Source organism: Blennius ocellaris, assembly GCF_963422515.1.
Source record: "Blennius ocellaris genome assembly, chromosome: 16".
In the NCBI taxonomy this organism is placed as follows: Eukaryota; Metazoa; Chordata; class Actinopteri; order Blenniiformes; family Blenniidae; genus Blennius; species Blennius ocellaris.
In genome coordinates, this window is record NC_137665.1 from 9527809 (window position 1) to 9555412 (window position 27604).

Below are 27604 nucleotides of genomic sequence, written 5' to 3' on the forward strand. Positions count from 1 at the left end.
ATGCAACGCTTACAGAGAGTGAGAGCACACGCATAGTAAAATCAGTTTTCATCTTCAACACAAGGAGTTGAGATTTACCGCAGCTCCTCTTATAGCACTTAGATGTTTTCAACCCTAAATTACAGTTGACACTTCAGAAGACAGTCCAGTGTTGTTTTTTCCCCCCTTCCTTCTCATTTCACATATAAATACAGGTCAATCAAGGATAAACCATTTCCACACAGTCACACAAATGCATACGAGGTTGTTCATCAGTATATACTGAGAAGCTGTGATACAATAAGGCACAGAAACAAAATGCAAACGTACATCTGACGCTTCTCTCAAATGAAAAACGTTATTTGTCACTGTGCATATGTGTATTTTGCATTTTGTTTCCATTCTGGGAAATCTTGTAGTAAACAAGGCATTTCAAAGAAAAACAAAAAACAAAAAAAACAATGCTACATCATTAGTGGACAGTTGAGTTTGAAGCCCTGTGTCATGATCACACAAACTGGTACACAAATGGAAAAGTGTTTACGACTCTGAACAGCAAATGACAGCGCAATGTTAATGTGATGTTATTAAGCAGAAATAAAATCTGATTGTAAAGATGTTTAGCTAGTAAAAATGAGGGTAATGTGGTTTCTTCTACTCTGACCGACCTTAGAATCAAGTATAAAAACCATCTTGTTACAATCCTATCATTTATGTTTTACACTTGTTATCCAGCGTTAGTACCCTACAAAATCCAGCAAACATGATTTTCAGCAAACATGATTTTCACCCATCACATTAAACTGCTATGCAACTCAATCACTGGGTTAATTCCTCCAAGCAAACCAATGGTTGCACTGCTGGTGTAAATGAACGATAGCAAAAGATATCAAACCGATTTGCAATTCTGAGGTACGTACAAGTTGGGAAGACACCGAGGGTAATGTAGATTCTCTTTTCTGACAACATGCTTTCATTTGTCACGTTTGCGAATACGTAGATCACTAACTATTGCCACAGATAAAGATTGACTAGTGAGGTTTAGCATGTACTGTATGCGTGTTCAGATTTTCTCGCTTGCGGCACCGTCACTGGTCCCATTGGCTGAGTTGGCGGCAGCCACCTTGTTTTTGAACGCCAGGCTGTGGGGCTGGCGGATGTTCACTCGGTCCTTTTCCGCCTCCAGGTCCTCGTCGTAGCGTTCGTCTTCGTCGTTGTCTTCGGCCTCGCTGTGGTGCGGGGAGGAGTGGCGGGACAGAGCTGGCGAGGGCGGCACAGAAGCCGGTCGGGGGTAACGGAAACCAGAAGTCTGAAGAGGACATAAGAGGAATGAAGGCATTAGATCCTCAGCTGGAAAAGAACAAGAAGTTAAACACACATTTGTCATCAACTTACCGAGGTGGGGTCGTGAGGTTCGTACAGGTACGTGTCAGGGAAGGCTTTAGCCAGAGCCATGTGACGGGCCGATATGTAATACTGAAGCAAAACACACACAAAAAAAATGGATTTACTGTCAAGTTTGTTGTTTTTTTTTTTGCATACAACAAAGTTCATCCTATAAAATGTAATCGCACCCTGCCAAGGTATTTCCAGTCTAAGAGGTCACTTAGGCGCTCAGTCCGGTTCCTCTGGATGATCCTCTGACGTCGGCTCTGCTTGCAGAACTGGAACAGGAAGGAGGTGAGCTGGTTACACGACTCGTCCACCCCTCGATACCGCCGGTCCAAGATGTAAATACCTGTCCAAAGAATAAAGCTCCATTACTGCCGAGCCAATAAAACAAGGAGAAGTAAAAACTCAAAACCATCCTGTAAAGGAGACACTCGCCATATGCTGAGGGGTCCGCTATGTGTTCCTCCATGAAACAGCCAAAGCCCGACAGGTTAGTGGAGACCGATGGGATTCCCATAACTGTGCACTCAGCTGGGGTATAGCCCCAAGGTTCATAATACGAAGGGAAGACACCCAGGTGGCAGCCTCTGACAAACTCCTCATAATCCATTGGAAGTAGAGGTGAAGTGGATGAAAGAAACTCTGGGTGGAAGATAACCTACAGGGGTGTAGAGAACAACATATACAAGCCATTAATGTACACAATGAATGTGAAAGTTGCAATGTAGGACATAAAACGGCTAGTCGTCGTTCAGTGGGATCCTCCAGACCTTGACCCGGTCAGCAGAGCTGTTGAAAAGGCCAATGCGGCGGATGCAGTTCAGAATGGGGTCGCTGCTGTCCTCCAGCATGTTGTGGGTGCAAATGGGAGGCTGACACTGTCTCTGGGTGGCAAAGATGGCTCGCTTCATTATGGTGAAGTCGTCTTTGTCCAACATCTTTGACACGTCGGGGAGCTGCCCACTTAAAAAAAAAAAAAAATATATATATATATATATATACACATGAAGAATTAGAGACGCACATGCTTTGAAGCTAATTCGACAATCTAAACTCAGAGTTTCTTAATTGAAATCTAAAGAACAGAAAGAAAACATGTGGTTACAGGAAGTGATAACAGGATTACATCTCAAAGTCTGAGAAAAATTACAAGCAAATTTTTGTGGGGAAAAAAACCCCCAAAACAACCTCCTCCAGTTACTGAAAGGGGATGTTAAATGACAAGAAACATGCCAAGTGAAGCTTGTTGCACTTCCATCTTCCTTGCACTTTTCCACAAAACATTTCCTTCCACATCTTACAGATTTCATTCTGAAAACATGCAACGAACTTACTGGAGAAGTGATTCATACAGTTTCTTGCCGAAGCGTTCCTTCACAGTATGAGCAGTATCCCTGTCGAGAACAATAAAACAACATCATTTCTGTTCAACACCCGACTCCAATTCAAAAGACGTCAAATGAGTACAGATGTTGAAAATTTGTTTCTATGTTACAGATTTTATTTTAAAATAAAACGTACCAAATTAATTAATTCCACATTTTCAATAAATTAGATACCAGGGTTCTCATAAGCCATTGTGGCAGATGAGCTCAATCCCCTTTTGGACCTCTCATAGTGAGAATAATATTTCTGATGTGTTCTCTGTGTCTTGTACAGCATCGAGATCAATTTAATATTTTATTGCACACTTACCATAGCTGCTTCCTGACTGCTTGGCCCTTCAGTGTTTCCACATTAAAGTTGTTTGTCCGAGCCGGCATGATGAAGAATGCGATAACGGTCACGTCGCTGTGGTTGACCTGTGAAGGATAGATCATGCAACTACTGAGTGGGGAAAAAAAATGAACACAACTATGCTACATTTTGTAAAATGAAACGTTTGACTTAAAAATTGTGTGGAGATTAAGTCTATTCCTCATTGGATTTCAGTAAAAGGTTTTAAAACCTTGGTGATGCATCTATTGTAAATCTTTGTGTGGGTACAGCAATTAAACTGCACAAGATATTATGAAGACACTCACCCTCAGAAGATAGTTCAGTCTGGCTAAAGCCTCCAAGAAGACGTCGGCCCCTTTGTTGGAAAACTCATACCTTCCTGCTATGAAGAGGAACAGACACTTGTCCAGGTTGAAGTCCAGATGCCTGATGGAAATGAAAAAAAAAAAAACATGCAGTCGATGTATTTCCACTAAGAGTCAAGCTTATTATTGTGGTCAGTGTTTCCGCACCCGTAGAAATGTCCCCTGACAAACTCCTGAATGCGATTTTTGCTCTGAGCGTGCAGGTTTTGAAACTCGTGCACGGCCTGGAATTTCTTCACGTTGAGCCCATTGGGAGTCACGATATCTTTGAAAAGGTGAGAGAGCACAAGGACATTGAATGCAATTTATTAACAAAGAAAAAAAAAAAGAAGTTACAATGTTCTTTTCTACTGGCGAGCCAGTGATTCTGAAACCTCCAGCACCGAGGATGAAGGCAGCAGGAGACGACACATGACCCCCCCCCCATAATATGATTCACACACCTGGTTTCCTCTTAAGCAGGTGCTCCGCCTCGATGGCTGTAATTTGTGACACTGTAGTGAAGACGTGGGCACAGTGAGCAGCCGCCCGCTCCAGACAGTACCGGTGGTAGATCTGTCGGTCGCCGGCTTCCTTGTCAACTTTGAACTGAATCAGACAAAGAGAGTAAAATCAGGTCGGTTACTTGCATCTCTTTTATACCGTTTTGATGTGATAAAAAGTTGACGGACACGCGTACCTCTGCGAGGTTGTTATAGAAGTCCACGCTCCCAGCGCACAGGTAGCGGCCCAGCAGCGTGGCGTGCGTGGTGAAGATGGTTGCGACGGGCAGCTGCCTGTGTCTGCACAACACCAGACCCAAACCGGCCAACCACTCGTGGAAATGGGCAACGATGTGAGGGGGCTCCTCGCTCTGGGCTGCATACTGTCATGTGCAACAACGCAGAGTCAGTACAGACAACATGCTCAGTTATGCCAAGCTCATTTCAAAAAAATCCACCCCAATTGAAATTCTCCTGTTTATTATTGAGAATGTGTCTACGGCGTCGTCTTTTTTTTTTTTTCTTCAATTGGGTATAGCGTCACCCTCAGCTGGAGCTGCTGACCTCTCCCAGAAGCCAGGCCGTCAGGAAGCCGAACAGCACGGCATCGTTGGCCTCGCGGTCGAACCACGGCACGCCGATGTCACAAAGGTCCCACAGTTCGGTCTTCCAGCGGTCCAGAGACCAGGCGGTGAACCCCACGTCGATCAGAACCACATAGGGACTGCCTTCAATAAGCCAGCGGCCAAAATAAACCTGGAGGAAAAAATGAAGATCAAGTCAAGGTCAATACTTTTTTTTTTTTTCATAAATTTCTTTACCACAGATGTTTGGGGTTCTTTTGCATCTTCAAGATGATCATTTTAAATATGTTGAGAAGCAATATTGAAGAAAATAAAACAAAAGCAGCTATCCCGTGTTCTTGTTAAAATCATCCTATCAATTGTACATGAATTGTGTCGTCGCTCTGTTTGCAACGTGACCCATTTGCATTTGAACCAAACCACGCACAGAACATTAGGATATTTGTGTCCATTCGTCAATAATTTCTGTGGCGTAATGATACTTCTTTGCAATACACAGAGTCATTGAGAACAAGCATTTGTTCAGATGGTTTGTTAAACGAATGAATTGAAGTCGAAGGAAACAAGACCAACATCCAATCCACTAAACAAAAAGCAATAAGCAAATAAAGTCCGCTTGGCACTGAAAGAGACAAATCATAATGAGCTCAGGCCATCTACAAATATGGCACCAAAAAAGGAAAACTTTCGGCCTCGCTAACTTTGCTCCAGTCTATCGGACAACTTTGTTCAAAATTGAAACTTTTCCCTTTCAACACATGACCACTCCTTTCCTTGACCTATAATTCTTCCAGCACTCCCAGAGTGACGCAGCACAAAGCACCGAAAGTATCACACTCTGCCTTCTATTTCTGGAGCGCCTCCGTCTGAAAAGAGGCAGAGACGCCGACACGACCTCCAACCTTTGCAGTGAAATGTCATTGGACTTGGACAGAAGGGCTAAAGCCAAGTGGGAGTGGGTGAACTCTGATTGGTTTCTGCAGGTTTGACACACACACACACACACACATTCACCAGTCTCACTGGTCAGAGTCTCCAGCTACAAGTAGTTTGACCGCCCGCCCTTGAACGTGTAATTCTACCTGGGGAGCCGTGTGTGTGCGGCAGTACCTTACACCCGCTGGCGTTCATTTTGTCAATGGTCCTTCTCAGCGTCGGGTTCGTGGGCTCGATCAGCTCCACCTGCGTGCGCACGTTGCTTTCCACGTAGGGACCCACCAGGAAATAGTTCTCCCCCCATTCTTCTGCGGTCAGACGGGCCTTGGTCTGGATGACGGTGTAGATGCCTCCAACTTCACACATGCAGCAAACATGCCACACGAGGTTGAGACAGAGATATAATTTGATTCAGTCTGATTTAGACGTCGCCGACGACAAAAAATATCAATAAAAATCTGTGAACGCGAGCACATTTTTCACCGTTTTAAGAATCTTTCTTTACAGTTTTACTCGACACACACAAAAAAACAAACACTTGCCTTTGTTAGCAACCTCCCAGGCAATTTCAAATAGGACAGCATCCTCCAGGTCAAACTCCTCGTCCCACTCCTCCAGTCCTGACAGGGACGTGACGGAGAGGCTGCGAGCCAGCGGCATGCTGGGTAAATATAGAGCACACCTTTAAAATTCTGTTTTCACAACACGTGAATGTCATGGGCTGAATGTGTTTTCCCCCCAAAAAAAGTCACTTGATGTGTGAGCGACACATACATTGAAGGTATGAACTCCTATTAAACAATGTTCTTCATATTAATGGCAATTACTTTCTCATTTTCTTTCTCACAGGCACTGCGTTTTAAAACAATTCTGTACAGTTAAACTGATTTCTCCATTTCTTTAAATATGTTGCATTTGATAACAGAACTAGGTTAACCTGTTACCAACTAAAACAAAACCTCAACTTCCTCTTGATCAATGTTTTGCTTACAAACTTGTCAAATCTTGTCAAAAACCAGTGTGAATGAACCACAAACCCTGTTTCAAAACTGCTGTTACATCACTGAACTGTGATGCAAACAACACTTGCTCCGCTCCTTTATCTCTGACTAATAGGAATGAGACGTATAGACGCATCAAATGTCCCGATTTGCTCTTTACATCTGGACATTCTCACAGGGATCCTCAACCAAACGAACACATAAAGTTTTTGAGCAATAAAGATCTAACGACGCAGAATGAGAGCGGAAGGTGTTTGTTCTTTCCACTATCAGGTCGGGCCAAAGGGCTGCGTCTATCAGAGTGGCTACACAACACACTGCAACATATATCAGATACTACATTTGTCATTTTAAATGAGAGAAACCTTGCATCACTGTACCACTGCCTTCGTATTAGTAGTGGGGACACTGCCAAAGAAATAACAGGAGTGCATTCCTGCTGTGTGTGTGCAGCAAAGTAAATACAACTTTGTTGCATTCTTGCTTGTAGATAAACACTTGGATCGTCTACAAATGGGGGAGTGGCCTGTGAAAGGATGCAGGAAGCAACAGGACAGATTATAGTTCAGGTGTAAATCTGATCTTGTCTCTTCCATTGTGGCACAAAGAAGCCTTACAAGTTGCAATCACTGTTGATACTTGACAACATTTTTTTTTTAATCCAGTGCAGCATAAAGGACAGATGAAGAATGTTCCAACCACCTGTTCTGTAGATCTTTTCTCAACGTTGTTTTTTAATACACTTATCCAAAACAGAAATGTAATCTGTCCAAAACAGGAGCAATCAGCTGATCTCAAATTCCAAAGTGTTGAGACGATTGATAGTAGTTGACACAGCCAATCTGGATACATGTGCGCTCTTCACCTCCAATAAAGGACAAATTAATAACTCGTGTAACTTGTCTTGGTTGATTGCAGTTTTTGAAGCAGGATTTTAAAGTTTGATATATTGACGGACCACAGAGTGGCTCAAATGACCTTCCAGCCAGTTAGAAATTCAGCTTTCAGTCTGCTTTATTTCCGTGGATTGCCTGTCCTGGGGGAACGTCGTTAATCTGTTTGTATAGCAATCATCACGACACGACCTCACGTCCATGTCTCTCTTTTTTTTTTTTTTTTTTTAATGAATAATGCACTGTCCTGTTGGCCCGCGGTGGGAAGCGAAGACAGAAATAACCTCGAACTTCCAAAAGCGGCTGATGTGCACCGTCACATTCAGCACAGACGCCCCGTCTCCAGCCACTGACAGCGGGCCTGCTGGCTCGACGTGCAAAAAGCCGCCGACCGTGTGCTGCTATGTGTTTCGTCCGGAGTTGCGAGGTGGACGTGACATCAAGCACCTTCTGCAAAACAGCTGCGGAAACGCGCAAGGAGGAGGACGCGGCGTCCGGGCGCGCGCCTCAAAGCAGGAGAAACTCCATCTATTATCAAGGCGTAGAATTAAAATTAAAAAAAAATACAAGGGTCTACTCACGCGTCAGTTTCGTGCAAACTTCACGGAGATGAGCAGCGCATCAACAGCTGTCGCTGTCAGTCCACACGCCGCGGTGAACGGCGGAGAGTGAGGGGAAAAGGGGGCGGCGGCCTGCGTTAAATGTCAGCGTCTCACATTGGCGTGGTGCGTTCACTGTCACGTAGAGTGGACGGGACGCCCCTGGCGGCGGGCCTGTGCACGATGGAGGCCGGGTCGGAGAGAGAGAGTGTGTGCGTGTGGGTGTGTTTCTTTTGCTCAGATTCACCCCTCCATTGGCTCCAGCTTCCTCCGTGTCCCCGCCTCCTGGAACATCATGACGGGAACTGGGAGTCTTCTTCAGCGGAGAGACGCCATTGGCGGAGCGGCAGTGACAGAGGCCTTCTGTGGTTGGGGAGAAATCATCGCATCCATACAAACTGGAGGAGCCCTGGTCCACAGGGACATGGTTTTTATTTTTTCCCGTGCGGAGGGGGGGCAGAGAGAGTTATTTATAAGGGTCCTCTAAAAGCCACAGAGCCAAATTCTGAAAAACACAACGTGACCAGTGACATTAAGACTTCAAACCTATACATATATCTGATCTTTCCTACAACAACCCGTTGAGCAATTTTCCACTGGCTGCCATTTATCAAACCTCAAACCAATTACAGGAACATTTACAAGAGCATACTGTGAAAGACAACTGACACACAAAAACATTGATGTCCCCGCAAAACTAATTTGATTATATATTAAACATTTTGGATGATTTTGGCAAAACACTGAACAGCACTGTGTTGCTGTGGTGAGCACTGTCGCCTAATAGAGAAGGCCTTGGGTTTGAGCCCCCCTGTGCAGGATTTGCATGTTCTCCCTGTGCATGTGGGTGTTTTCTAGGGCTACCCCAGTTTCTCCTCACAGTCCAAAAACATGTGTTTGAGGTTGATTGTGACCATAAGTTGCCAGTTGGTGCAAATGTAATTGCGTGTCTCTGTGTAGCACCACCTCTGGGCTGCAGGTTTTATTTTCTGCAGATTGTTCTTTTTAGGTCAATAAAACATGTCAGGGAACTGAATATTGAATGTGATTCTATCAAAAGCCAGCTCTCATAATACACATTCAGGTTAGAATCATTTTGTGATGTGATGTTCCTGCAAAAAAACAAAAAAAAACAAAAAAAAAAACTAAACCATGAAAGTGAAATAAAAACATTTGACAACACCTGCGAAGAAGCTGGTTCATCAAAATGATCAACATAAGCTGTGATCCATACCATTGGAAAAGACAACCAACAGTCCCATTGTCATTACTTTCACAATACATTCAAGTGCTGCAACATGTCACATACTCTGTAGGAAGCAAGACAGCTCTAATTGGTATGATATACATTCAGTGTTTTTTTTCACCTCTCCCATTAAAAGATGAAGCTTAAAAAGTATTCCTCCAATCAGCATCTGCTCATTTTCTGGTTAAAGGGTTTAATATATTATTTCAACATAACTTGAATGTATAGCTCTTTATTTTCATTATATTGTAACATAAAATGTTCACGTATTTAATGCAATATATCACTTTGAAATCAGACAAGCCATAGAAGTGAAAATTAAACAATTAAGTACACTTCACATTTTATTTTTGCATTATTATTATTATTATTATTATCATCATTGTTTGCTTCACTCAGGATTATTAAAAAAATTACACAGATAGTGTTGTTTTCCCCTTTGTTGTGATTTTATTTCAGCTTCATCTATGGAAACCAAGATACTTAAATTTTTCTAAAGAAATTCGTTTACTTTTGGGAATTCTGAAATTGAAGTAAGCTTGTTTTTTTTGTGGTTTTTTTTAATAGATGGATATATTTTCCAGGGAGTCAAATCTTCTTCCTTTAAATGATTTTACTCTGAGTAAGTTATTCATTTTGGACATTGTCAATGTAATTAAATCAAAATTCAATGGAAGTCAGGAAGTTTTCCCTCCAGTGTTGCTACGTAATACCAGACGTCATTTTGCCGGGAACACACGGTCTGTCTTTGTTTCAAGGTTCAGACAAATCGTGGGCCCCCTCGCGCTCAGATACCGCGGCTACTTCCGCCCTTTCTGTGACGTAGATGACTATGACTTTACGATGCGTCCGGAGACCAGGCTGCAACTTTCCGCGCTTTCGTCGGTGAAAGTTCACAAATTAAAAGGAGATTGGCGGGAGCCCCGTTGTCAGACTGGTTCTCTGCAGTCAAGAAGAGACTCCAGTTGTTTATTTTTTTAATATATATCTTCGCGCTGTTAAGACGCAGAGCCTTGTTAGTTGTCTCGTCTGAAAGATATCAGACGTCTATCTGACGCTTCAGGTAAGATTATCCGGTGGAGTGTTTACATCCTGCAGTGCTAGCTGCTTCCTTTAGCGTGTTACAAAAGAAACAAGCTGCGCCGGTTTGGTACGTAACGTCTCGTGTTCCTTGGATGCGAAAGTCTGGCTTTAACCGGGAAACAAAACCATTCTTATTTAAGAAGCAGCAGAAGTGGCTCGTTTCAGTCGTAATGCAGACAGCGTGACTGACTGTGTGTTAAATCAGCAGGCATGCAACACACCGGCCATGCAGCCTGAGCGTCAGCACACATTTACCTACTTATGGTGTTTCTTTTAAACTGAAAGACACTTGATGCACGAATTCTTAGTCATGTTCAGGATCTTTCTTGCATTTCGAGTTGCGTTATAATTTAATGATTGGAAAGAAGACATGGAACTAAATATAAAGTACTTCCTTACCGTATTTCCATTTTATCACGTGTGCATAATGGTAGACTGGAGAGTATTAACTCAAATGCAATGCAAATGGGTTGTTATGCAGTCAAATACTGCTCTTCCTAAAAGAGGCCAGTCGGTTGTCACACTTTCTCAGGTATCCTGGTTTTGAAAGTGTAGTGCCTGGGATCCGTGGAGGCCTTCAAGGCTTTGCCATGTGTTTGACTATACTAGAGAGTAATTAAATGCCTTTATTCACATTGTAGAGTGGAGAACAGTGTTGAAACGGGTTGTTCATAAAATAAAATAAAAAGTATCTTCTGGACGATTACAGAAATTCGGAACTTTCTGTCGTTCCTGATTAGGTAATTGTGTCACCATCCAAAAGTTGCTTCCAAGTCTAAGTCACTACTCTTGTCTTTATTAAAGTTTTTCTTTGAACTTGCTCATAGGCATGGATTTTAAACGGCGCAATGGCGGCCCGTTCACCGGCGGAGCGTCGCAGGCCAAGCGGGGTAAAGTGGCCAGTGAGTGGGAGGACAGCCCATCGCAGTTTGAAGAGGAACTGCTGTTGCTTGAGGAGTCGGAAATGGATGCGGAGGAGATGGAGGGGCAAGCGGGACATGATGTTATTCCTGTCGGTGAGTGTTGCACAAAAGTGCTAAATATTCAGAGGTACGGCGGGAATATTTTCCTTCATCAATGAAGTTGTACCTGTTGTAGCTTTTAACCATCATCCTACAAACAATCTGCTGGTCCAACTTCTGAGAAAACTAGGCTCTTCTTGACTTCACATGCTGACATGACGCGTCGTGCTCTTGCTCCTTTTCCTGTCAGGTGACCTGTTCTCTGCAGACCTGAACCCTCGCTGGCGACGACCTTTTGCTCCCCATATTGAACCGTCATCCGACACGCTGGTGTTTCAGCAGATCGATCTGGACTATTATATGGGTGATTATCAAGAAAAGCACGTTGAAGCCTGAAAACAAAAAAAAACCTCATTGGTTTCTCTGCTGTTTGCATCAGATCTTGTGGCACGCGGCTTAGCGGATCCGTGACTGCGTTTGTGTCGTGTATAGGTGACGCAGTGGCTGGCATGCCCGGCCAGTCGCAAGCAAAAGTCCCCATCATTCGGATGTTTGGAGTAACGGACAATGGAAACAGCGTGTGCTGCCATATTCATGGATTTGCTCCTTACTTTTACGTTCCTGCACCAAGCGGTGAGTAACTTTTCAAACGCTTAATACTTAATCATACTCTCAGTGAAACAATTTCTAAGGTATCACCCCCCCCCCCCTTCTATTATGAGGAAAATAATCCCACAATGCTTTTCTCTTTCTACTTCATTTGAAGGCTTCACCTCTGCTGACCTGTCTGAGTTTAAAAGAGAGCTGAACTCTGTGGTGTTGAAGGACATGCGATCCAACAAAGACAACATCTCCACAACAGTGCTTGCTGTCGACATCACTCGCAAAGAGAGTAAGTACTGGATTGATGTTTATAAATAAGTTCACAAATGTTATTTGTCTTTTATTGTCCGGGAGATGGCTTGTCTTATGTTATATAAACGAAAGAATTGACATCTTAAATCACCTGCACAGACACAGAGTTGTGTCGGTACGTTTTATTATACTTGTAGAATGAAATGATGTAAGTTTAATTTGTTTTGTCACAGACATGTACGGTTACCACGGGAAGAAGATTATGGATTTCTTGCGGATCACCATGGCGATGCCTCGTCTCATCGCCCCCGCCAAGAGACTGCTGGAGGTGGGCTTCAAGTTCGGACACCACCCAAGCCAGAGCTACCAGTCCTACGAGGCCAACATCGATTTTGAAATCAGGTGTGTGTTCTGTCGAAATTCACGATTGTGGCTTTTCAACCCACTTGGCCCAATGACACAAGCGATGTTGATGTTTCTTAGTGCAACCCCGTGGTATTTCAAATAGATTGGGGGGGGGGGGGGGGGCACTTTGAATGTGCTGTAATTGTTCATTTACATTAGAGTGTCTCAGATTATTCTAATAAATTCGATACTAAAGCCAAATCAGTCCAATCATAGAGTCTCTCGCGTCCTCAGGTTTATGGTGGACAGTGATATCGTGGGTTGCTGCTGGATTGAGGTTCCCAAAGAGACGTACAGACTGCGTGAAGAGAAGAGCATGGGCAGCGGAGATTCTCGGGCTACAGGAAAGGTGCGTTCAGTTCACATTTAGGTTTTGATGTTTTCTGTAATTTGTCTATTCAGACGCGTACCAGTAGTTTTTGAGCCGTATTCGCTTCTGTTTGTCCTTCAGGTGTCCCTGTGTCAATATGAGGTGGATGTGGCTTGGACGGACTTGATAAGCCACCTGCCGGAGGGCGACTGGCAGAGGATTGCGCCGCTGAGAGTCCTCAGCTTCGACATCGAGTGTGCAGGAAGAAAAGGTATTTCCCAATCTGAGACGTTCTTTCCATCCGGCAGACGGATGGCGGTGTACGAACGTATCACGTGGCCTGGCTCATGAAAAGCAAGTGCATATTCGTGAATTTGTGAAACGTTTGTGTTTGGCTCTTTTCTTCGCAGGAATTTTCCCAGAAGCAGACAAAGACCCTGTGATCCAGATCGCATCCATGGTGCAGCGGCAGGGCGAGGCGGAGCCCTTCATTCGCACAGTGTTCACCCTTCAGTCTTGCGCCAGCATCGTCGGCTCTCAGATCTTGTGCTTCACGCAGGAGAAACAGCTGCTGCAGGTACAGCCATTTTTTAATTTTATTTAAAAAAAATTTTCCAGCAGGACACTTACACATACGCGGGTTTCTTCGGCTCCTCGGTTTGAAGTTGTGCCATTTCATATTCGTCATGCCGTTTTTCTCTTTTGCTGAGCAGAGCTGGGCCGAGTTTCTGAGGACGGTGGACCCCGACGTCATCACTGGATACAACATCCAGAACTTCGACTTCCCCTACCTGCTGAACAGAGCAGCTGCTTTAAAAGTTAGTTGAAGAAATATTTACTTATTACATTATCCACTGCAGAAACTTTAAAGCTACATTCAGGCTGATGGCGCGCACCTTTCCTGCAGTCTGAATGTAACTCTTTATCAACTGGAGCATCAACATCTCAGGACTTTTTAGTTTTTTTTCTCTCTCCCTTTCCCAGGTGAATTACTTCCCCTACCTCGGCCGAGTGCGAAATGTCAAGTCGGTGTTGAAAGATTTAAATTTCCAGAGCAAGCAGATGGGACGCAGAGAGAACAAGACCATCAACATGGAGGGCCGAGTTCAGTTTGATCTGCTGCAGGTCAGCCTGTCGCGTTTCAAACTTACATTTTTACTATTTGTGATAGTCAGCATGAGGTGTTTTGTGTGGGTAACCATGCTTTTCGGTAAAGATTCCGAGTTGTGCAGGGTGCAGGCTGATTGTTGTGTTGCATTCAGGTCCTGCTCCGGGATTACAAGCTGCGTTCGTACACGCTCAACGCTGTGAGTTTCCATTTCCTGCAAGAGCAGAAGGAGGATGTGCAGCACTCCATCATCACTGATCTGCAGGTAATCCACCAACCAACAATCAGCATTTAGTTCTTATTTTGATTCTTTCACTATTAATACCTGATGTGACATATTTCCGATAACCATAACTCCTTGATCACTTATGGTTTTGAGAAAATTTAGCTTTTTATTCACACGACAATTATCTGCCATCCAAGTGGCGCTTTTGCATTAAACTTTCTTTTTTTCTTTTTCCTCAGAATGGAAACGAACAGACGCGTCGCCGTCTGGCAGTGTACTGCCTGAAGGACGCCTACCTCCCGCTGCGCCTCCTGCAGAAGCTGATGTGCGTGATCAACTACATGGAGATGGCCAGGGTGACGGGCGTGCCGCTCACGTACCTGCTGTCCAGAGGGCAGCAGATCAAAGTCGTCTCTCAGCTGCTGCGACAGGCAAGAACGGCGAACGCGAACCTCGTCCCCGCATTCTGACCTGGTAACTGCCACGTGTGTGTTTTTTTTCCTCCGTTCAGGCCATGAAGCAGGATCTGGTCATGCCCGTGGTGAAGACGCAGGGAGGGGAGGACTACACTGGCGCCACGGTCATTGAGCCAGAGAAGGGGTGAGTGTGCCAGGTATTTTGCCGGTGCGGTGCGGGCGGTTCGCAGCCCGCTCGCAAACCTCACCGTCGCCACCCTGTTGTCTGTGCAGCTACTACAGCCTTCCCATTGCCACCCTGGATTTCTCCTCCCTGTATCCGTCCATCATGATGGCTCACAACCTGTGTTACACAACCCTACTGCAGAGAGGCACAGCCGAGAAATTGGGGTGAGCAAGTTTTATTTTCATTTCAGATATATTTTAGTTTTCCGTTTTGGACTCTAAGCCACTACTTTATTGACCCGCTTTGAACCCTGCGGCTTATACAAGGATGTGGTTAATTTATGGAGTTTTACGGGTTAACAGGCTTCACGCCGCCAGATTCCGCTTCTCCAAAATTTTCCCTAAAAGCGATATTTGTCTTCCTGACCTGGTCGCGCTGCTTTATCTGGTCTGGTTAACCAATTGACCAAAATAGCCGATAAAATACTAAATCAACTCGTTATTTTCTCGTAGTGAAATTCATGCCCTGTTCCAACGTGGACGCCTGCGTGAGAGCTATATATGTACATTTTTTTTTCTTTTAAAATTTGGTGGGTGCGTCAATAGTCTGGAAATTACAGTACTTTTACGAAATGTCAGCCTGCAGCCTGGAATTGCCCCTCTCATGCACGAGCCTTATGTTTTACACCACTAATCTCGTTAATTGTAGAGATATAGACTAAAAGGTTGAGTGTTTGCAGTCTGTCGCCAGAGGAGTTCATCAAGACTCCCACCGGTGATCACTTTGTGAAGAGCTCGGTGAGGAAAGGACTTCTCCCAGAGATTTTGGAGAACCTGCTGTCTGCTCGAAAGAGGTGCGGTGGGACTCTGGACAAATCACCCACTTGGACCCGGAATGTTTTATATTCTTCAGATAATTGCAGTGAAACGGTGTCTTCGTTCTGTCCACAGAGCCAAAGCGGAGCTGAAGAAGGAGACGGACCCCTTCAAGAAGCAGGTGCTGGATGGTCGACAGCTGGCGCTCAAAATCAGCGCCAACTCCGTCTACGGCTTCACCGGGGCCCAAGTTGGAAAACTGCCCTGCCTGGAGATCTCACAGGTCGGCACTTAATTCTGGGGCAATACTTTATATGGCACATCTCCAGATAGTGTTATTGTCATAGTTCTTTATAATGGATCTTTACTGTTTCTCACTGCGACCGTTTCTGCTGTTGAGCACAGATTAATGCTGAAACAGGAAGCACAGCACAGCTGGAGTCAGAAATGCAAAAGTTGAAAAAAAAAAAAATGGAATGCTCGTTGATTTGTAAAATAACTATTAATGAGTTTTTTCCCCCCAGACTTGTATGGTCACTTGCATGTCATATTTCATCCTAATCTCTTTTATCTCATTCAGAGTGTCACAGGTTTTGGGAGGCAGATGATCGAACAAACCAAACAGTTAGTCGAGTCAAAATACACCATTTCCAACGGCTACCCAGCTGACGCCAAGGTGAGAAGCGTATTATATCCGTTTTCTGACGAGTACTAAAATAAGGTGCCGAAATTTTATACTTGATAATCGTGAACACTTGGCCTGTTCAGGTCATTTACGGAGACACTGACTCCGTCATGGTCAAACTTGGAGTTCCGACAGTGAGCGAGTCCATGGACATCGGGAAGGAGGCAGCAGAATGGGTGTCGTCTCATTTTATACCTCCAATCAAGCTGGAATTCGAGAAGGTGCTTTTTTTTTTTTTTAAACAAATTGTGTGCTTTAACGGGCTGTTTCTTGCATATCTCTTTGGACCAAAAATTCTTTTTTGTTATTCACCTATTCATTGTGGAGGTGTAGTGGTTAGTGCTCTCACCTCATGGTGAATTTCTCCGGTTTGAGTCCAGTCTGTGGGCTTTGCACGATTTTATGTAAGATGTTGGTTTCAATACAGTCACTTAGCCTGCAGATAAATGAGAGCTTGTGTTCATCTCCACAGGTTTACTATCCCTACCTGCTGATCAACAAGAAGCGCTACGCCGGCCTGTATTTCTCCTCCAATGCGAACACTCACGATAAGATGGACTGTAAAGGCATCGAGACTGTCCGCAGAGACAACTGCCCCCTGGTGGCCAACCTCATCAACACCTGTCTGCAGAAGATCCTGATAGACCGGTGAGACGAGCTCAAGCAGCCTCAGTTCACTTTGGTTTAAAAGTTTTGTTTAATAAAAAAAAAAAAAAAAAAAGCTTTAAAGGTCGATGGCTGTGTAAAAACTGTTACCGTGTATTTAGGGATCCCGACGGTGCCGTCGATCACGCCAAAGAGGTGATCTCAGACCTGCTGTGTAATCGTATTGACATCAGCCAGCTGGTCATCACCAAAGAGCTGACGCGCACCGCGCAGGAGTACGCCGGCAAGCAGGCGCATGTGGAGCTGGCGGAGAGGTCCGACCCACTCGCCAACAAGACTTTTCTATTTTTAAGCTTTTTACAAGAGTCTCGGTCCGCCAACCGTTGAATTATTTTTTCCAGGATGAGGAAGAGAGACGCCGGCAGCGCCCCAAACCTCGGGGACCGAGTCCCGTACGTTATCATCAGGGCGGCAAAGGGAGCAGCAGCGTACATGAAGTCAGAGGTGCGGAGACTCTCAACTCTCAAGCCCGATGCTAAAATTCACTGTTTTGAAAGTCGTCCCACACGTACATCAGCTGGTCGCTTTTCCCTTCACCGGGTGGGGACAGGCCGAATGAATGACTTTTTAAAACTCTGCTTGTCGCACCTTTCCAAGGATCCCATCTACGTGCTGGAGAACAACATTCCCATCGACACGCAGTACTACCTGGAGCAGCAGCTCTCCAAGCCCCTGCTGAGAATATTTGAGCCGATCCTGGGCGAGACGAAGGCCGAGAGCGTCCTGCTGAGTGAGTCCACCTTCACACGTCGCCAGCTGCCTTCTGGGCGGCTTGTTGACACGCGAGTGAAGAAAGTCGTGCGCGACCTCGAAGAGGAGGATTCATGTTATGGGCTGGATACGTGAACTGAAGAGATGCGCTGTGTGTGTTTCAGAGGGTGACCACACCCGCTGTAAGACCGTGTTGACCTCCAAGGTCGGGGGTCTCATGGCGTTTGCTCAGAAGAGAAGCACGTGCATCGGCTGCAAAGCCGTGCTCAAAACAGACGGTGAGTGGCATCTTCCTTTTTTTTTAAGAATGTTTATTCCTTGTTTGTGTAAGGTGGGAGTGTGTGGCTTTAGAGAAGTGTGCGTTGTGTAATGTGTCGCAGCAAGTAACACCTACTGTGCCGTTGCAGCTGCTGTGTGCGACTTTTGTAAGAAGAAGGAATCTGAACTCTACCAAAAAGAGGTAGGCAAGCTGCTGCAGGACACGACAAGTTAAAATGCTGGTTTTCTTCATGGGTTTGAGCCTTTAATGAGTGTTTACCGTTCATCATATTGCCCTCTAGTGGCTAAGAGAAAGTGTTTAAATGACAGTCGCATTGAATTGCCACAACATAGGCTTTTCAAAATTACACCCAAGTTCCCCCGACTACCTACTCTGAGCACTTTGAACAGAATCATGCCGTTACTTTCAGACTTTTTTCCCCCCACAGAAAGCACTTCTTGGTTCATTTCATTCAGATATCGCTATTTAATAAATGCCTTCAGAGCTGTAATTCGTTGATCTTTCAGATCTTTCACATGAACACGCTGGAGGATCGTTTCTCTCGCCTGTGGACTCAGTGTCAGCGCTGTCAGGGCTCCCTCCACGAGGACGTCCTCTGCACCAGGTACGTTGTTTCTTCTTTTTTTTTTTTGGTCTTTGAACACTTCCAGCGTTTCCCGTGATAATTCTCACGACGCGGTGGTCCCTGCTCTCGTCTCTGCAGTCGGGACTGTCCGATCTTCTACATGAGGAAGAAGGTGCAGAAAGATCTTGACGACCAGAGCAAGCTGGTGTCTCGTTTCGGATGGTGATGGAGGCTCCTGGGCTTTAATTCAGATGACTTCAGACACTCCTCCTGGATTTTCTGTTTTGATACTTGTAAAAATGCTTAATTTCACACCATTTCTCTATTTTCTCTCTAGTTTTGTAAAATAAATATAAAAGCTTTCTACTAATTTTCAGCTTATTGCTTCATCTGCAGTTGTGTATTCTGGCTCATCTTAATTTACCATCATAGTACCCATGTTCAACTTTAAGGAAACAAAAAGAGGAACTTGGATACTCTGTTCATTTTATCAAACTACATCCCATCCTTTTTATTAACTCAGTACCTCAGAGAAAAACAAATCTTTGCCATCTGATGGTACAAATTAAACAGATGCACTATAAAGGCAAGGAAAGCAGACATTTGAATCCAATGTGTTTATTCCCTGTGTTTTGAAAACTAAAGTGAAGGAATACTATCAGCTCTGACTGACAAAACACTTCTAATTTGCAGTGACCACTCAGATCAGCTTCTGTGTTGTGAGAAATTCCTTTTAATGTCCTTTTTTAAAAACAAACTTTTCTGAAACCCTAACGAGCAGATACTGTGGTTCCAATAAACCAAACATGAGTCATTTGCTAAAACACATGAACTTGTTCTTCACACCAGAGTGCAGTCCTGATTTTACATTGCTGTCAGTGAGAGGCCAGTTCTGATCAAGTTAATTGAACATTTCATAAGTAATACCACAGTTAGGCATCGTATTAACGTACTAATAACGATCATATAAGTGGAGTCTGCAGCTCAAACATGCCCCACAGATTCACTTGTTTGTACAATGCCACTCAACTTTGAGTAACTGCTTTTTATATTTGGGAATGCTGTTCATACTTTCATAAAAAAAAAAATCTGTCACATTTAGAGTGACATTACTTACCCAAGAAGTTGAAACGACAAAAAAAAAAAAAACCTTGATTATCAAATCAACTAGCATTACGTGCGATCTGACATGTGTGACTTAAGTTTCTTGCTGACTGACCTATTACTGCAACTACCACCAACAAGACGAGCCACACATTAACTGAATTTCAAGTGGACCATGAAATCAACCGCAGAAACAAAAAGCATCAAATTTGAGCTGATTATGTGACAAAGCTGTCAATTTAAAAAAAAAAAACATTATCAAAGCCTGAAAGTGACATGACAATATAAAGTGCACCTACAAGTCTGAAGCTGAGTTTTGTGTTTTAAGCCCCAAAAGCTACACCAAGCTATGAAAAAGAACAATTAAAAAAAAAAGAATCCCTATGGTTTCAATGGGGTCTTATGTGCCGTCGGTGCTCAGACTCTTATTAAGGGGATGACGCACATTAAACCTCTGAAATGTTTTGACAAATCTCATCTTCGATCAAATGTTTTCACGTGGAAAACGGATTTCCAAGTCATTTTAAACAGTCAGAGCAGTCCGTCACTGATCGGTACAAAAAAAAAAAAAAAATATGAAAGGTGGTCAATTCTGTTAGAAACATTTGGACAAAGTTATTCACCTGATGTGACGGTGCAAACCGCAGAGACGCATCACTGTAAACACTCGACCACTACATGGCCAACTGGAGCCACAAACACAAACAAAAAAGTTTGCAAAAATGCTGAATTTAACATAAAAAAAACCCCAAAAAACAGCAGTTTTTCTTCAGTTGGTTATCAAAACGATCCCTAATAAGCCCTTGAACAAGACGACTACACTTGGTGTTGAGTAGATGCTGTACACGGGGGAATCGTGCGCCGACAAACTGTTAGTGGAAACCGTCACGGCAATAAAAACTGTTTTTTGTCGCTTCTGCTCCTCCTGTCCGGAGCAGAGAGTGGACGTTTACATGGCAACGGGGGAGCGGAGGGATGCTGGCAGTGGGTATTTTTTTTTAGGGGGGGTGGATTCGCTATAGTATTATGCAACGTCTCTGAGTATTCTTCTTGCTCTTCTTGTTGCTGCGGTTGGTCTCCTTGTATCTTCTAATTTCCCGCACCAGGGAATAAAAAGCCTCTTCCACGCCCTGCGAGACGGAAATAGTCAAAGAAAACGTCACGTACACGAACGTATCACTGGCTTAAAACCCACACGAGCGCCCATGCAAGCGTGTCGCGCAGTGCGTCTGTGCTCACCTGTCTGGTTTTGGCGGAGGTCTCCACAAACGGCACCCCGTAGCTTCGCGCCAGCTCCTGCGCCTGCCGGCTCTCCACCGTGCGGGTGCTCAGGTCACTTTTGTTCCCCACCAGCACCATGGGGACACTGTCGCTGTCCTTCACCCGGTTGATCTGCTCCCTAAGGGGGAAACGCAATAGCCAAGACGGCCAAGAGTCCCATCACTCTCTGCGCATCGAACGTGGCGCCTGACGGTACAGGAAGCAACAGGTATTTGTCGTTTCAACAATAACGGCGACAAAAAGTTAATGAACTAATAACTAACTTACTTAAAAGAGCTTTGAAGTGCTTATAAATGGTAAAAAAAAGAATTATATAGGCACTTTAAAGAGGCAACCTACTGTTGCAACACCTTTTTAAGAATAGTGTTACATGTTTGGATCAGTAAATATCACAAAAAAATAATCAACCCACTCAACTCATAATCAGTTGGGCCGTTTCCCGACAGGCAGAAAGTGCATTCAGTCTTCTGTAACACATCTTGAGATGTGTGCGCCGATTATGAGCTCTCAACAATATTGTTGTGTCGTTTTACCAGCTGTGTTGCGACTCGGGTAAAAGTTTACTGGGCAAAGTCAACATACACCTGTATTTGAGCAGTAATGTCGTGTAAATAAGAGAATTCATCTTTGATCCTACGAGCTCAAAGAATTGCGGTTCATGGCCGAGGCTCGCAAATTTAACAAACATCTGGATCCACACTGTTAGGGATCCGAGGTCAAATCCCTCGGCCAATAGCTCTTTTAAAGTACGAACTCAACTTCCCTCTGCGGCAAATCAACCGCGGAACCGTCTTGTACCTGTAAAGATGAACGTCCTCAAAGGACTTGGTGTTGTTGATGGCGAACACGCAGAGGAAGCCCTCTCCCGTCCTCATGTACTGGTCCCTCATGGCGCTGTACTCCTCCTGGCCTGCAGTGTCCAGGATGTCCAGCAGACACGTCTCCCCATCGATGACGACCTGCTTCCTGTACGAATCCTGCAACGAGGCATGAAGACGGTCGTACGGGCCTGCACCAAAACGAGTTCAACGAGAATAGGTTGCGTAATGCAGACTCCCGTCATCCCGCCGCTTGCGCCGTGTCGCGACAAGACCGGGATGAATGGAAAGCTTTGTGATGCACTTGCTGACACGTCAATAATTTAAAGCGGCCATGAAATAACACCAATTACTAAATTTGAGCTTGGCATCAAGCGTCGTCTGGAAATGTTAATTTATGAGCGTTTAGTGGTGACTTTTCGGTGACGGTAAAAGACAGAAAAGTGCTGAGTTGGCATTGGAGATTCATATCTTTAATTGTGTAAATCTAAATAGTGCTATGGAAAGCCATTTCCAGTATTGGATTTTACCAGACATTATTTGAGTAAAATAAGGTCTGTAGAGTTTTAATAAACAGGTTTTTAATCACATAACACATTTATTTCATTCCTTTACTTGACAAATATTACAACTGAAAACTGTAAATTATATATTTTTTTAAAAAGGGTTTAACCACAGCTTGAGACATGTGGACTTTGTTATGTATAAGGAATAGCAAATATGTATCTTTAACATTATACATCTTTATACAACATGCATCTTAGAACAATCACAGTTGTAACTATTTAATGGGGCCTTATTTAGGTTAGAGAACACAAAAAGTGTTTGATCAAGATGGAATTCAATTTCCAACTCTTCACAGGCTTCCTTTGACAGCTCAGTAACATTTTGTTTTGTTGCATGCAGGTATTCTTGATTTAAAGACAGAATCCTTGTTCAGCAACACCAGATTCTGTACAGTTTCCCCCCCACAGACTGATCAGTTTGATGACGTTGCCCCCGGCTCACCTCGATGGTCGGGTCGTATTCATCCACAAAGTGGTTCTGGATGAGCTGGATGGTGAGGGCGCTCTTCCCCACGCCTCCTGCCCCGACCACCACCAGCTTGTACTCGGTCATGCCTGCGAGGGGGAAGCAGGCAACAGGTTGTGTACCGGAGCCCGCAGCAGAGAACCGTGTGTGGGGGGGTGGTGGTGGTGGGGGGGGGGGGGGGTCGCGAGCAGCTCCAACCCGTCAGCAGCGCTCTTCCTCCCCGAACGACATGACGAAGAGACTGACCCAGATTTATCTGCTTACGCGAGTTGTTGTTTTTTTTCTACGAGTTAACCCCCACCTCCGGTAGTCACTGTGTAAATGGGCGCTGGTGGTGAAAAGTGTGAAAAACGTACCTGTGCGCAGACTTTTTAACGCGGAGAATCGATCGCTGAATTTCACGAGTGGAAGATGAGATTAGCTCGCTACATAACGTTAGCCCGAGACCATTTCCTTCTTCAAAGCACTTGTGGAAACACTTAACAGTCCGTCCAGAACCTGCCGTTACTAGATGGAAATCAGATAAATCGCTCGGTGTAGACTTGTGGATCTTCTCTTATTATTTAGCCTTAAATTATGAATATATCAACGCCCAAAATCTTGCAAGTTCCTACTTGGTCTCCATTGTGGTTCATAGTAAAGCGGACCGTCTTGGCTTTAATCCCCTCCTTAGACGTCCAATCAAAAATAGGACACACAGATTGACGCCTGAATTGTCCAATCAGAGAGGAGCATAGCTTGACAGCTCCGCCTTTGGCTGGAAGATTGAACCAATCACGAACGACTATAGCTTTAATTGGGCGCGGCCAGTCGGCCCACTTTTCTTCACTGGCACGGCGGATTGTGATCTCAGGGTCGCAGGTTCGATCCCCGCCTCCGCAAGTTTACGCATTGAAGTGTCCCCGAGAAAGACACCTCAGTGTTGCTCTCACCATTGGACCATTGGTTATCGTGCCAGTTATAAATAAATCTAGTTTGAAACAGTTGAAATATTAGAATAATCAAGTTCTGCGAGTTCGAACATTTGTATTTTTATTTTTATTTTTAAAACCACCTCAATTTACACCCCGGGTTGTGTTTGATGAGGCCCTAAGTAAAACCAGCCCTCTATTTACTTTTGAGGGGTGGGTGTGGTTTTATGCAACATGTTTTTTCCTAAACTTGTGCCTACTGTACCTTCACGTTAAAGCTGAAACTAATCAGAACATTGAATCCTTTGTTTTTACTGGCCCTTTGTGGCCACATTGAGAAACTGCATCTGGGTGAAAATGCACAGGAAATATAAGAACAACCAACGTCAACACTAATTGCAGTCATTTTATTATGACAGTATTTTCTCAATATGTACTCTGACGTTACATTTTAGCTGCCGTATAACACTGGATCAGCTTCTTTCCTTTGTGTTTTTATGAAGAAATCATTGCTAAAATGGCCATTTTTACATCAAGCTTTCATACAAAAAGAGAAATAAGGCAGTAAGCTCAAAAGGCAATTGTAATTAAATCTTTTTTTCATGATCCCTTAATCAATTTTATATTAATCTATTTAATAGTGACCCAGGGCCACACCATTGCATTGCTGGCCAGTTGGGAGTCATTACTCAGACCAATAATAGTTCTTTATTTAATTGCGACTGTATTTATTTTCTCACAGATTCTAAAGCATCTCCTTTCATGTATGCAGCCATTTTTTATTCCATTGTTTACACCTGACATTGTCTTTTATCAGTCTACCAGTCAGCTCTTTGAAATTAAACCAAGTTGCGTACATTTTACAATCTAAATTGATTTCGATTATGAAATTGTCAAATTGTGCAGTGGTCACCCTAAGGGTTCACCTCCAGGGCCTTTCTGCACAGTTTCCATGTTCTACCAGTATGTACATGGGTCCTTTGGTTTTCACCCACTGTCCAAAAGTCTGCACACTTGGTTAACTAGTGACCTTACATTGCCCTATAGGTGTACAGTAGGTGCCTGTCTGTTTTTGTCCTATGGTGAACTGGTGATCAGATCTCCAGGCAGCTGGGATCAGCTTCAGCAGACCACAACCCCGAACCTCATAAAGTGGTACAGAAGATAAATAGCCATAAGGAGAACTACCAGTTGAAGAAGGGCAAAATGTGTGAGATCAATAAGTTATTGTCTGACTGTGCGTTTCCAAAAAATTCTGTATTTTACAGTATGCAGAGTCCTCTTGTTTCTTGTTCTAAAAAGTTCACATTAGCTGCGGGTAGATTTATTATTCATTCCGATGTTGAATTCAAACAATAAATGAAACAAAAACCCTCACAGAAACACTGTTTTATGACCAAACTGATCAACGAGTTCAAAACGATTACAATAAATCTCAGTCAATACATGATATAAGGGGGCTACACAGTTCATACCTTCACCTCATAGGAAGAAGGTCTCGGGTTCATATCTCTACTCGGGGTTTCTGTGTGGAGTTTGTGTGGACTTTCCTCCCGGAGTTCAGACATTAACTGGCCTCACATTGACCCTAAATTGCCAAAAGATATGAACGTGATTGTGAGTCTCTTAATGTTTGTCCTGTGATGGACTGGCGGCCTCTTTGGAATGTAACCTGCCTCTTCGCCCGTTGTAAGCTGGGATCAGCTCAGGTCCTCCGTGACCCTGAACAGGATTCTTACTGAGGTCTGTGTCGCTGACTGGACACAATGATTACTGAAAAATGTCTACAAACATACACACGCACACACGCACACACGCACACACGCACACACGCACACACACACACACACGCACACACACGACACAGCAGGCTTGATGCTCCTCCCTCTGGTCCATCATCCTCACTTCCCTTGTCGGTGACGTCCATGTTTCTCCCTCACTCTCCCACTGAGTGCATCTGCTCTCCCATCTAATCTTTGCCTAAAATCACAGAGATAATCCTGCATCCATCTGTCCCGAGAGAAAGACAAAGAACCGACATCACTCTCATGATGTAAAAGAAAAAGAAAAAAAAAGACCCAACACTTATTTAATGTGTCATTATGCTGTCGGTGAGATATCCTGGCGGCAGGAATGTGTTGAAGTAATGGCATGATCTAAAATTGCTTGGATTTTATTATACACAAGGTTATCTCACATGTACATTTTTTTTTCACATAAAATATTTTTCACATTTTTGCATTTTTAAAATGATAATTTCCTTTGTATGCTGTTTTACATGGATTCCCACCACACATTTCATCAAGAGGAAGAAAGACAACATTGGAACAGACGAAAGAAGAAGGAACTCGATTAAATATACACTGATACAACACTTAAAAATTAAACCGTTCACAGGAATAATCATTCATGTCTTTCAATTCGATTAACTCAAAAGGACATTGTAGTTTGTCTTTTTCTCAGTTTGTCAAATTGGTCATCGATACCACACCACATTTTACTCAAATCTGAATCAAAAAACATACTTTTTTTTTTTTGGGACAATCCAGTATTTCTTCCCACAAATATGCCAGAAAAAAGGCCCATCCATAAATATACTTTAAATAATAAATAAAGAAAAACACTATGTGCCAGCATGAGAACATGCTTGATGCAGGAGTCGTGTGTGTGTGTGTGTGTGTGTGTGTGTGTGTGTGTGTGTGTGTGTGTGTGTGTGTGTGTGTGTGTGTGTGTGTGTGTGTGTGTGTGTGTGTGTGTGTGTGTGTGTGTGTGTGTGTGTGTGTGTGTGTGTGTTTGTGCATGAACATGCTGTTTCATGTCCAAGTCTGATGTGCGAGCATGAACAGCATGGGCAGAAATACAGTGCCTCTCCTGTATGGGATTGTTCCTATGCCATCTACTGAAGCGCTCCATTACACCGCTGTATGGAGGCGAAGAGGACGCCCTATTCACTTTCTTCATCACGTTTGATTGAAAGTTCGTCAAAATCTCACTCATATGTGCTTTGGAAGCCCCTCACTGCGACAAACATGACATTTATGCGTCACAGCTCACTTTGCACGCCGCGTACAGTGCACTTGACTGTGCTTTGCATTGAATTAGCACCCTGTGTGTGTTTGTGTGTAAAAGGAAAGAGAGGGATGGGGGTACTGCACCATTGTGCTCATTAAAACATGCTCACCGCACAACATTTCAGCACCTGCACCCATCACCGCAGCACACTTGCTGTCTCTCACACACACATGCACATGGAAGTCTCTGAAGCTCTGACCCATCAACATAAACATGACTGACATAAAGACGAGGAAACAGTCGCAACTCAGTCGGGGTCGGAGAAAATGGAGAGGAAAATGAACGGAGAGCCAGCCACAGAAACAAGGAAAAAAAAAAAAGGCATAAAAAGAGTCGGCATGTGCTGTCAGGCCTGGGAAGTATTATAACTATTGTTCCACACTGGTTAAACAGTGAAACAGCAAAGCAACTATCACACTCTACTTGTCATTCTGGGCCACTTCTCTGATGGGAACACACACACACACACACACACACACACACACACACACACACACACACACACACACACACACACACACACACACACACACACACACACACACACACACACACACACACACAGTGGAATATCGTAAGTGCTATATGAATATTCATGATACGTGTTTTGTGACCCATAAAACTGGCTGGACATAACCTAGTTAGGCCGCATCCAGGTGAGGTTCAGCCAGAGACTTTGTGTGCAAAATCAAACACATACAGGAGAGCCTGCTTGACAAAAAGTTTTACAGCTTTACACACGCACGCACGCACACACACAGAAGAATACATACAGCACCATTTTCCTGTTCAACGTACCTTATATGAATGAACTTGTGTTGAAAACCACACGCAAACATAGTTTCAGAGAGTCTGTTCTAACTTGCATCACTTATGTCTCCATAAGAGGATACACTCGTATAAACTCATCAGATTTATTGTTGTAATTTTTCTTATG

General features: G+C 43.9%; 3 protein-coding genes across 4 annotated transcripts; 1 reads left to right on the forward strand and 2 right to left on the reverse strand.

The window, feature by feature from the left end:
* Window positions 1–369: 369 nt before the first annotated feature.
* On the reverse strand, window positions 370–8090 carry gys1 (glycogen synthase 1 (muscle)). 2 transcript variants are annotated; one of them, XM_080511124.1, is made up of 15 exons: window positions 7933–8090; window positions 6000–6118; window positions 5632–5813; window positions 4502–4693; window positions 4135–4320; window positions 3899–4043; window positions 3603–3720; window positions 3396–3516; window positions 3067–3173; window positions 2706–2765; window positions 2142–2334; window positions 1807–2029; window positions 1554–1717; window positions 1375–1455; window positions 370–1288 (listed from the first exon to the last, which is right to left on the reverse strand). In XM_080511124.1, exons 2-15 carry the CDS (start codon window positions 6115–6117, stop codon window positions 1043–1045), a joined length of 2136 nt encoding a protein of 711 aa, XP_080367250.1. In that variant the 5' UTR covers window position 6118; window positions 7933–8090; the 3' UTR covers window positions 370–1042. The 2 variants fall into 2 exon arrangements, with proteins under 2 accessions (XP_080367250.1, XP_080367251.1); XM_080511125.1 differs by lacking the exon at window positions 7933–8090 and adding an exon at window positions 7636–7787.
* A 3018-nt stretch (window positions 8091–11108) lies between these two features.
* Window positions 11109–18772, forward strand: pold1 (polymerase (DNA directed), delta 1, catalytic subunit; the record flags this gene model as incomplete). Its single annotated transcript, XM_080510759.1, has 26 exons — window positions 11109–11295; window positions 11492–11605; window positions 11734–11874; window positions 12008–12133; window positions 12330–12498; window positions 12736–12850; window positions 12953–13082; window positions 13222–13388; window positions 13525–13629; window positions 13796–13936; window positions 14074–14184; window positions 14385–14576; window positions 14657–14745; window positions 14835–14951; window positions 15467–15580; window positions 15678–15825; window positions 16123–16218; window positions 16311–16448; window positions 16700–16875; window positions 16995–17147; window positions 17235–17337; window positions 17491–17623; window positions 17769–17882; window positions 18012–18064; window positions 18391–18488; window positions 18588–18772. The coding sequence occupies 26 exons, from the start codon at window positions 11109–11111 to the stop codon at window positions 18673–18675; spliced, it is 3318 nt and encodes a 1105-aa protein (XP_080366885.1). The 3' UTR covers window positions 18676–18772.
* A 315-nt stretch (window positions 18773–19087) lies between these two features.
* Window positions 19088–23288, reverse strand: LOC308141517 (GTPase KRas). The gene is made up of 5 exons (XM_080511701.1): window positions 23041–23288; window positions 22661–22773; window positions 21633–21811; window positions 20793–20952; window positions 19088–20683 (listed from the first exon to the last, which is right to left on the reverse strand). The coding sequence occupies exons 2-5, from the start codon at window positions 22769–22771 to the stop codon at window positions 20570–20572; spliced, it is 564 nt and encodes a 187-aa protein (XP_080367827.1). The 5' UTR covers window positions 22772–22773; window positions 23041–23288; the 3' UTR covers window positions 19088–20569.
* Window positions 23289–27604: the final 4316 nt, after the last annotated feature.

Bases quoted from the DNA above. Each gene is read 5' to 3' on its own strand.
- gys1 (XM_080511124.1), bottom strand. From the start codon at position 6,117: ATGCCGCTGGCTCGCAGCCTCTCCGTCACGTCCCTGTCAGGACTGGAG. The intron at 4,694-5,631 runs GTACTGCCGCAC...TTTTTCCTCCAG, and splicing joins TGAACGCCAGCGGGTGTAAG to GTTTATTTTGGCCGCTGGCT. The intron at 2,766-3,066 runs GTAAGTGTGCAA...TGTTCTCGACAG, and splicing joins GCAGTCAGGAAGCAGCTATG to GGATACTGCTCATACTGTGA.
- LOC308141517 (XM_080511701.1), bottom strand. From the start codon at position 22,771: ATGACCGAGTACAAGCTGGTGGTGGTCGGGGCAGGAGGCGTGGGGAAG. The intron at 21,812-22,660 runs GTGAGCCGGGGG...GCCTCGTTGCAG, and splicing joins AATACGACCCGACCATCGAG to GATTCGTACAGGAAGCAGGT. The intron at 20,684-20,792 runs GTGAGCACAGAC...TCCGTCTCGCAG, and splicing joins CCTCCGCCAAAACCAGACAG to GGCGTGGAAGAGGCTTTTTA.